The sequence below is a fragment of the Cariama cristata genome, unplaced genomic scaffold (assembly GCF_000690535.1).
Source record: "Cariama cristata isolate BGI_N322 unplaced genomic scaffold, ASM69053v1 Scaffold45679, whole genome shotgun sequence".
NCBI lineage: Eukaryota > Metazoa > Chordata > Aves > Cariamiformes > Cariamidae > Cariama > Cariama cristata.
Window position 1 is genome coordinate 1 of NW_009634934.1, and position 8,763 is coordinate 8,763.

At 45.5% G+C, this 8,763-nt stretch overlaps 2 protein-coding genes across 3 annotated transcripts; one reads left to right on the forward strand and one right to left on the reverse strand.

The window, feature by feature from the left end:
- Positions 1 to 159: 159 nt before the first annotated feature.
- Positions 160 to 6,764, forward strand: POLR3H (polymerase (RNA) III (DNA directed) polypeptide H (22.9kD)). Of its 2 annotated transcripts, XM_009707304.1 has the most exons (6): positions 160 to 307; positions 1,548 to 1,644; positions 3,304 to 3,390; positions 4,390 to 4,453; positions 5,051 to 5,255; positions 5,898 to 6,764. In XM_009707304.1, exons 1-6 carry the CDS (start codon positions 197 to 199, stop codon positions 5,949 to 5,951), a joined length of 618 nt encoding a protein of 205 aa, XP_009705606.1. In that variant the 5' UTR covers positions 160 to 196; the 3' UTR covers positions 5,952 to 6,764. The 2 variants fall into 2 exon arrangements, with proteins under 2 accessions (XP_009705606.1, XP_009705607.1); XM_009707305.1 differs by lacking the exon at positions 3,304 to 3,390 and having other exon boundaries at positions 197 to 307; positions 5,898 to 6,557.
- Positions 6,765 to 7,565: 801 nt separating this feature from the next.
- Positions 7,566 to 8,689, reverse strand: ACO2 (aconitase 2, mitochondrial; the record flags this gene model as incomplete). The annotated part of the gene is made up of 2 exons (XM_009707306.1): positions 7,566 to 8,069; positions 8,491 to 8,689. Coding segments are annotated over 2 exons (343 nt in total), but the record flags the coding sequence as incomplete, so codon positions are not given.
- Positions 8,690 to 8,763: the final 74 nt, after the last annotated feature.

Genomic DNA, 8,763 nt, shown 5'->3' on the forward strand with positions numbered 1-8,763 from the left:
CGGCCGCCTTCAAACCCCCACCCCGCCCTTTTGGGATAGCCAGGGTGCTGCCCCACTAAGCTCCCTGTAAAACCTTGGGGTGGTTTCTTAGGCCTGCCCCTCATCAGTTGCTGGGGGCCTTAGTTGTCCTTGCAGTGCTCCGGTTCCTGAGGCTGTTGGTGTTTTCTTGCTCTCCTCAGAGGCTCTTCCCGCCACCATGTTTGTCCTGGTAGAGATGACTGACACAGTAAGAATTCCTCCCTGGCAGTTTGAAAGAAAACTGAATGAATCCATTGCTGAAGAGCTAAACAAGAAATTGGCCAATAAGGTAAAGTGTGGGTCACACATAGGTTGATGCAGCTGTCGGCATCCCTGAGCATTTTTCCCTTTTGTCTGTTCCTAGTGAGGTGTGTGGGTGAGGGATCAGCGTAATTTAGATGTGAAGGCCATCCCCAGTGACTGAAGTATCGGAGACTGTAAACAAAAAGATAACCATGTATCATCTCAAAGGGGACTTTTTCCAGTGGCTAATGCTGTAATGGGAAGATACTGAGACGCCAGATGGGGCAGAGAAGCACGGAAGAGAAGTGAGAGTAACTGCTGGTTTGTGTGTAGAGTAGCAATCCAAACTGCAGCCTGAAAAACGGGTGCAACCTAATCCATCCAGTGGGGGAATTTTATAAAAGACAATGTAAATAAATGTAAAATGATAATACTGGAAGAGAAATGAAGGTGTGAATAGCGGACTTGGTCTGTGCTTAGTACTTGAAATACAGCATGGCAGTAAGAATTTGCGTCTTCGGTGCAGGATGTAAAAATGTTCTGTCGTAGACCAGGAGGTCTATGCAGGTTTCCCTGCGCAGCCCCTGGGGCTGTGATGAGCATATGGCTTTGAGTGTGAGGCAGGTGCAAGGTTCAAAATGCAGCGTGTGAACATGAAGGGAGCTCAAAAGAACAACCTGAAGTGATCGAGAGTTGTAAATAGCAGATTATACAGACAGGTTATGAAAAACAAAAGTCTTCCCTCGTCCACTGATGACTGCTGGGTGCCTCAAGTTTTGTAGGCTGTGAACCCTTCTCAGAAGTAGCAGAGAAATCAAGAGTTCTCCTCGTCCCTACCCAGAGCTAGTATGATTTAAGACAAAGGCAAAGCTAGATGCTTCTGAGAATGTAACTTTAGGGAAAAGTGTGGTTAGCCTTTGGACAAGCTGTGGGGCTGGTGAATGGTAGCTGTGGGCCACTGTTTACTATCTTGACAGGTCAGGTTCTCTCACTGCTGACAGCTACCCCAAGGGTTTCTGTTTGTAGCAGTGCTCTTTCCAGTGCCAGGGAAAACACATGCTCCCGGAACACTTGAGTACGTTAAGGGTTCCCCTACAACGCAGTGTGGTCAGGGCTGGGGCTGTTGAAGGGAGTGTACCAAAACAGCCTCCCTCCCATCTTGCCACCCTTCTGTTGCCTTCTTTTGAAAAGGTGTGCGTAGTGTATAAATTTGATGGTTTGCTTGATTTAACCGGGTGGGTTCCTTGATTTATTGCTTTTTATTTATTCTGTTTTCTTTGAGCAAGGTTGTATACAATGTTGGCCTCTGCATCTGTCTGTATGATATCACAAAGCTGGAAGATTCGTACATATTCCCTGGAGATGGTGCATCACATACCAAAGGTATATGCTTCTCCTCAGTTATAGAGTTTTGCAGAAGGTTAGTGATCTGGAAATGTAAACTGAGTTCAGTTGTTAGGGAAAGTAAATTTAAAGGAACTTACTGAAGTTCATAGCCTTAACTGTGTTCTGTTAGGAGGGCGAGAGGAACATGGCAAAAGTCTCTGCTTTTCTTTGCATTTTTTGAGTACAAATAGAGCTTTAAATAGCCAGTCCTGTTTGCCTTCTCCAGCAGTCCGTCTCTGTTCTACAATTAGAGCCATAGGTGTGGGGTAAGGAAGGGCTTCATTTAATTTAAAATGATTGGAAGTCTGCATGTAGAAAATAAGTTGTATTAATTGTTCTGCATTCCTCTAGTATCTTTTTCTTTTTGAAGCTTATTTTCGCTAGCTAGAATGTTGAAACATGTTTCTACATAAAACATTTGCACAGCGTTTGATGCTGTTTTCCTAGCTGGAAGTTTTGCTACATTTTTGTTTGAGACTTAGACAGATCTGGTTCAGCATACATTTCTAGTGACTTTTTTTTTTTAAAACAAGAAATGACTAATTTCTTTACTTTGACTTTTGGCAAATCTGAGTAAGAACTGGAAGTAAATGCATAAAAGCAAATCTCATGTATTTTTTTTTAAGTTAAAATAAGTTTCTTTAAACGGGAAAGAGATGCATTTTTCTAGTTTCAATTTTCAATGTGGAAACGTAGCTTGAGCAAATGAAATGTTTCCTGTTAGAAGGGAACTGGACTGACCGTGTGTGGCTCCCCTTGTCTAAATTTTAACTCCAATAGAACTTGCTCCCTGCAAATGAAAGCTTCTCTAATTCTGGAGGAGGATGGCAGGCTTTCCTGCTTGCTTTAATCTCCTTTCAGCTTCTCAACTTTGAATTACTCCTTGAACTGAAACAAGGGAATATATTCTCTCTGAGCTTGGAAAAAAGTCTGCTTTCAGAATCTGGGGTAGCACTTTGATAAATCCTGCTGTGTCTGGTAATAACTCTTTCTTTAATGTACTGCCTGATTTTATGTAAAAGAGGAGCACTGAGTATGGACAGCTAAAATGGTGTTAAATTGTTCGTAAGCGTTGTTTGGCTAAGATGATCTTAGTGTAGCGTTCTTATAATTATAAATGCAAAATGCTGAGTTAGAAACATTTTATTTAACCTGGATGAAAAATCCACTTATGTTGGAAAAATCTATTTACTCTGATAATATTTGATATCAAATATTTCATTTAAAGAAAATACAGCATTGCTGACAAAGATAAAAAGAGCAGAAGTATTACGAGAAAGTATAATTTCAACTGATACTTTTGGCCTTGAAGCATTGTGAGGGAATGTTCACGTCGTAACTTAGGCAGAGGCCCTGCTCCATGTTCTTCATCTTACAGTTACATTCTGTGAACTTAAACCCTTGCAAGATTGAAGAGCAGAGAACAGGACACTGCTGATCAACTGCTGTCAGGATTTGTACAAACCAGTTAGGAATCAGAACTCTTATTCCCATTTTTCTGTCTAATCAGTGCCTGTAAGGAAATGGTAAAAGAAACTGGGAGAGCATTTTAGAGGGCATAGAGGATGTGAGATTTTGTTTTAATGGCTGCCACCCTGTGGAAGGAGCATAGTTTGCTAACATGGACATAACATTAATGATCTGTTTTCTCTTAAGTGCATTTCCGCTACGTGGTCTTCCATCCCTTCCTGGATGAGATTCTCATTGGACAGATTAAAAGCTGCAGCCAGGATGGCGTTCACGGTAAAACCACAACTTCTAATGTTAGGGACGCGTGAGCTGCAGAGCTCTTGGGTCTGTTGAGATACTGTGATTTCAGGTTGTGCAGTGCTGTGCGTAGGCTGGTTAAAGACGATTGCTGGCCTCCGATGCTGCTCTGACCTGAGGGTGGTTGGCAGTTTGCGCCCGGCAGCTTCCCCTGCCCTTGATGGTTTTGTCTGCACTCCCCTTTCCTTTTGTCATTCATGTGGAGGCCCAAGAAGAACAGGCAAGCCCATCTGGAGCGTAGACTGGATTCGTTTTCTCGCTTCAGTTAACAGAACTTGTTTTTTTTAAAGTGGTAGTATCAGTTCGTGTTGGTCTGGTATAGCTTCCCTGTAGTTCTGTGCAAATTCATGGTCCTTTCCTGTACCTGAAAACACAGCAGGGAAACATCTTTGTGAGCACAAAGTGCTGTCGGGTTCATAGAATGCGTAATTGATGAGTTGCTTTCCTTTCTCATAGGAGTCTTCCATGCAAGCGAGCTCCTCTGCTCCCTTGTAAAGTTAGGACAATGAGATTATCTCGGGTGCATTTGTTGCTGAATTTGGGCATGTCCACTCGCTGATAAAATTCAACATCACGAAACCTCGAGGGGGAGGTGGGGGCTGTGCTAACTTTATATTGGTCTTTATTTAACATGTTACATCTGTGATTTCTAAGCTCTTTTCTGTCACAGACCTCTATAGCATCTGACTCATTCCTTGGAACGCTTTCATTTCCAATCCTGCTCCAAACAGCCTTTTCCTTTCCCAGCGGGCACGAAGACTGTGCCCTCTGTTGCTGTATGCGCTTTCAGCTGAGTGGTCGCTTCGCTGCCAACTGAAATTGAGCGTTGTGGCTCAAAGAATAATTCCTGCATGATCTCAGCTGTCCTTCCTGAAAGAGGAAGGAGAATGAGTCTAGAAATGCATTTTAGGAATCGCTGTGGTACAGCATTTGCAAAGAATCATTTCGGTCTTAATCAACTTCTTTTCTCCACAGTTTCTATTGGATTCTTTGATGATATTGTCATCCCACCAGAATCCCTGCAGCAGCCAGCTAAGTTGTATCCTTTGATCACCTTTGATAACTTTACTACTTCATTTCAAAAGATTGTGCAGTGCTGGCCCAACAGGCATTCACTACTGCAACAATGAAGGTGCTCAGTGGCAGAAGCTAAGCCGTTGTGTCGGGCAAGGCCCACAGACTGTTATCACAGCTAGACAGGCCTCACGCTTATTAGGTTTTGCAGGATCGTTGCGCCCGCCGATAGAAATGAATGGCAATGTCCCCCAAACAACCGCGTCGTAATCCCTGCCCCTGGTCTTGGCTGCTGCTGAAGACAGAATGCCGGTTTTACCACATCGTGTCATGTCTAGATACGTGGTGTGTCTGATACGCTGACTTGTGATAGGTGAGGTCATCTTGGGTTTGAGGGGTTTTGTTTGGTTTGGGGTTTTTTGCGGGGGTGGGGGTAACCCCAACACCTTGAAGCAGGAAAATCAGGTGCTGGACTGCGCAGATGATGACCTAGGACAGTGCATTGCGGTTTGAGAAATAATTGTGAAAAGGCTTTGAATGGAATCTATTCCCAAAACTGTCAGAAAGTGATCCCTCAGGCAGAATACCGATTGGTTCCATCCTTAACCCTTGGCGTGGCCAGCGATGAAGCCGAACAGGTGTGGGTGTGGGAATATGAGACGGAAGAAGGGGCCCATGACCTTTACATGGACATCGGGGAGGAGATCCGCTTCCGAGTCGTGGATGAAACGTTTGTTGATACATCACCAACAGGTCCGAGCTCTGCAGAGGCTTCCACTTCAAATGCCACGGAAGTCCAGAAGAAAGAGGCACCCTACACTCTTGTGGTAACCACGTGCATAATTCATACAGCCTTGTGAATGCTGTGGTTTATTCAATGGCTAAAAGAGCAGCCCTTTCCCAAGGAATGGATCGCTTTTAGCTGACTGTGAAGCAAACGGTCACAAAACGAAAGAAGCGGGAAAGGGGAGAAACGGGATTGTTCTTGTGGTCGCTCAGTGTTTTCACTGGAACGCTTTGTGGTCGGTGGGCTTCCCCCTGGGACGCTGATTTAACGCAGACTGCGGATGCAGGATCCGCAGGTAGAAGCGAGTGTACGAGGAGCCCAGAGCTGGGAGAACCACATCAAGGTTTACACAGCAGCTGAACAAGTCTTTCCCATGCCGTGTTCTGGTGTCAGACCCGCCCCGAGTACAGTGCAAGAGAAAAATGGATCTAAACCAACGGAAGCTGTGTTTTCTCACAGCTGGAGTGTGTTGGGAGAGTCAGGAATGGGCAAGGGCTTCATTTTCAAATGTGGAACGTTTGGTGTAGCGTTGATAAGGTTTAAAGGAGTCTGGGGAGGCTCCGGTAGGGGCAGGGTAAAATGACGTGGGGGTGGGGGGAGAGATTTTATATTTTGATGCATTTACTCCTGTATTTTCTATGCAGTTTACAATTGCACGCTCTCTTTTTCTCTCTGTGAACAGGGATCAATCAGTGAGCCAGGCCTGGGCCTCCTGTCGTGGTGGACAAACAGTTAGCTGCAATCGGAGCCTGCTCCCCAGAAAGTCTTTCGGGTGGATGTTTGGGGGATAATGGGACCCTGCTGGTGCTCATTGCTCCTCTGAAGCTGAATGAGAAATGAGACCTGCCATTCTCTGTTTCCCCTTCAGCTTCCAACCTGCCAGATAGAGACAGTCGCTTTCAAGAAACGTCTTCGCTGATCTGTAGAAGTGAATTTACAGGCACAAAAAGCCTTGAGCGCAGCAGCAACAAACTCAGCTGGAGCTTTGGTCTCCTGCCCTGGAGGGAAAACTGGGGAGGTCTTTACTTCCCTGAATTAAGGAGTTGACTTCAGTGAGTGAAAGCAGGAGAGAATGCATGTCAAGAAGTATTGCTTCCTTGGGCTGAGAGCTTGATCTCAGAGGGGTAGAAACCTGCCCTTCTTTTGGCAGGAAATGGAGAAGAAACAGCAAAAGATGAGCGTTGTAGAGGTGTGGTCCTCGGGAGACCTGGAAAATGGAGAGCGGGGGAGGTGGTGGTAATGTTCTGCTAAGAATGGGAACTTAACCCATGGATAAAGTCAGCCAAAAAGAACTGGAATGACAGTAGTTTACCCACGAGTAAGTTAGGCTCGGTGAAGATGACCACTGTGGAAAGCTACAGGCTGCTTATTGTGCTGAGTGGAAATACTGTATTGAGTGGGCTGTATTTACGTAGAATGACCTAACTTTGCAGGAGTTTGACTGAAAAAAACATAATTATGAACTGAAATGGACCAAGGCTGCTTTGAGCAAGCTCAATACTTGTTTGTGGGGGGTGTGTTAATACCAGAAATGGAATAAATAATAAAAATCACACAGCCTGCCTTCCTGTACAATTTGTGGGGAAACTTTTAGCTTCCTGCCTAGCAGGAAGAAAAAAGTTGCCTCCTGCAGTTTAGCTACTTGGATTTCAAGGCAGACAGTGTTGAGACCAACACTTTGCTCTGCTCTAACAGCCAGTAACAAACAATTGCCATCACCCTCCCTGACAGCAGTGAAAGGAAAAGACGGGAACAAAACAGTGAGGGAAATCTATGCAGGGCCCATTGCCAAGAGAGCAATGTTGCACATAATGCCAAAGCCAGCCACGTTTGGCAGGAAGGGGCTATAATTCCCTGGGATAGTGGGTCTGCTTAACCTCCAACGGTGAAAACAAAGCCTGAGTCACCAGCGCCCTCCCTGCAGCGTCGTTAGAACCCCTTAATTCTGAACTGTTATTCCTGGTGCGTTGCCCTAATTAAAAGGCAGCCTAGAATTCTTTAGGCTCATATAGTAACTGAGGTCCATCTGCTCAGACAATCGGCCCGCTGAATGCCATCTATAGAGCAGCAGTGCTCGGACATGCAATCGTCTAGCCACAGTGGAAAGAAACTGCTTGCAGAAAACCTCCAGCTGTTTGTAGAGGTGGAAATTTGGGTGAGGCGAGTTAAAAGCCTCAACAGCCAGAGAGGCTTCCACACAGGCTGTTGTGCTCAGCTCCCATTTCACAGGAGCGTAGCGAGGTGGTAGCTGCACGGCTTTGTGTACTGTTCTAATGAGATACTCCTCGACATCAGTCCCCTGATGGGGGAAGCAGCAGCTGAAGAGCAGGATTATGAAAACAATAACACGTGTTATTGGTCACATTCTTTATTTTCATTTTAAGTCTTTAGCCATCAGTCAAGTGAATGGGCAGAAAACAACCAACTGAGCAGACAAACCCACCTTAGCCGGTTATTTCCAAATATAAATAACTGTGGGACAACCGAAATGGAGCCAAAATAGAAAAAGGGAGCTGGGGAATTTAAAAGACAAAAGTAAGCCTAGCTGCACTCCCTTTTCATAGTGTCAGTGAAGAGGAAGTACCGTAACAAAAAGGAAGCTATGGTTACATTTGATCAGACATTTATTCCAACAGTAGGCATGGAATTGCACTTTTATGAAAATGCCAAAGCTGAATCGAGTCCTGTGCACCGGGGGCATTGTGCGCACTTAGCTTGATTTCTGCTGCAGCTCCTTCATTCTGTTCAGGGCACTGCCAGCTTGAAACCACTCGATCTGTGACTCGTTGAAGGTGTGGTTCAGCATGATTGTTTCTTGGCTCCCGTTGGGATGCTTGATGATGCATTTCAGAGGCTAAAGGAAGAAGACGGTTTTTATTTTTCCTTCCTTTCTCTTTCAAGGGAGCAAGTTAACTGAAGCTTCTCACAGGAAAATTCCTACATGTTTTTAAAGGGTTGAAAATGGAAAATTGTAGCTCAGGGTGGGTCTTAACCTAGAAGCGTGGTCGCAGTTCCTCTAGGGAACACTTGTGCTTAAGGCAGCAAGTCCAGGGATTCAGAATATCGTACAAGGGTTTCTCATAACCGTTCAGAATAATGCAATCTGATTCGGACTTGCTCCCTCTGTCCCCCCCAGACCGCTGGCGCAAGGTGTCTCATCTGGCTGGCAGGCCGTGCTGTCCATCGGTGCCTGTGCTGCTTCAGCAGACAGCTCAACGCTGTTCCCCCTCAGTGGCACGTCCCTGGCCCCCCGAGTGCAGTGACAAGGCACCCACCTTTCCAGGCGCAAAGTCTGCCAGCCCCACGATGCTCAACTTGTCCACAGGATGAATCTTATTGTAGTCCGCTGGATCAGCGAAAGTTAGAGGCAGTAGACCTTGCTTCTTCAGGTTGGTTTCTGCGGAGAACAAACCACCAAGCACGCTTGTAACAACACGCTGCGGGGGATCAGGATTACTTTCTGGCTTCCCAGAGCTTCTCAATGCCAGCAACAATTACTGTCTTGGTAGCAAAATCAGCATATCTGCTCTTTGTGGTGTATCTAACTA

What these genes read in the sequence shown, in the direction of transcription:
- POLR3H (XM_009707304.1), top strand. Translation starts at nt 197, where the DNA reads ATGTTTGTCCTGGTAGAGATGACTGACACAGTAAGAATTCCTCCCTGG. An exon ending in TGGTGCATCACATACCAAAG is followed by an intron (nt 1,645 to 3,303) that starts GTATATGCTTCT and finishes TTTTCTCTTAAG; the next exon opens with TGCATTTCCGCTACGTGGTC. An exon ending in CAGCCAGGATGGCGTTCACG is followed by an intron (nt 3,391 to 4,389) that starts GTAAAACCACAA and finishes TTTTCTCCACAG; the next exon opens with TTTCTATTGGATTCTTTGAT.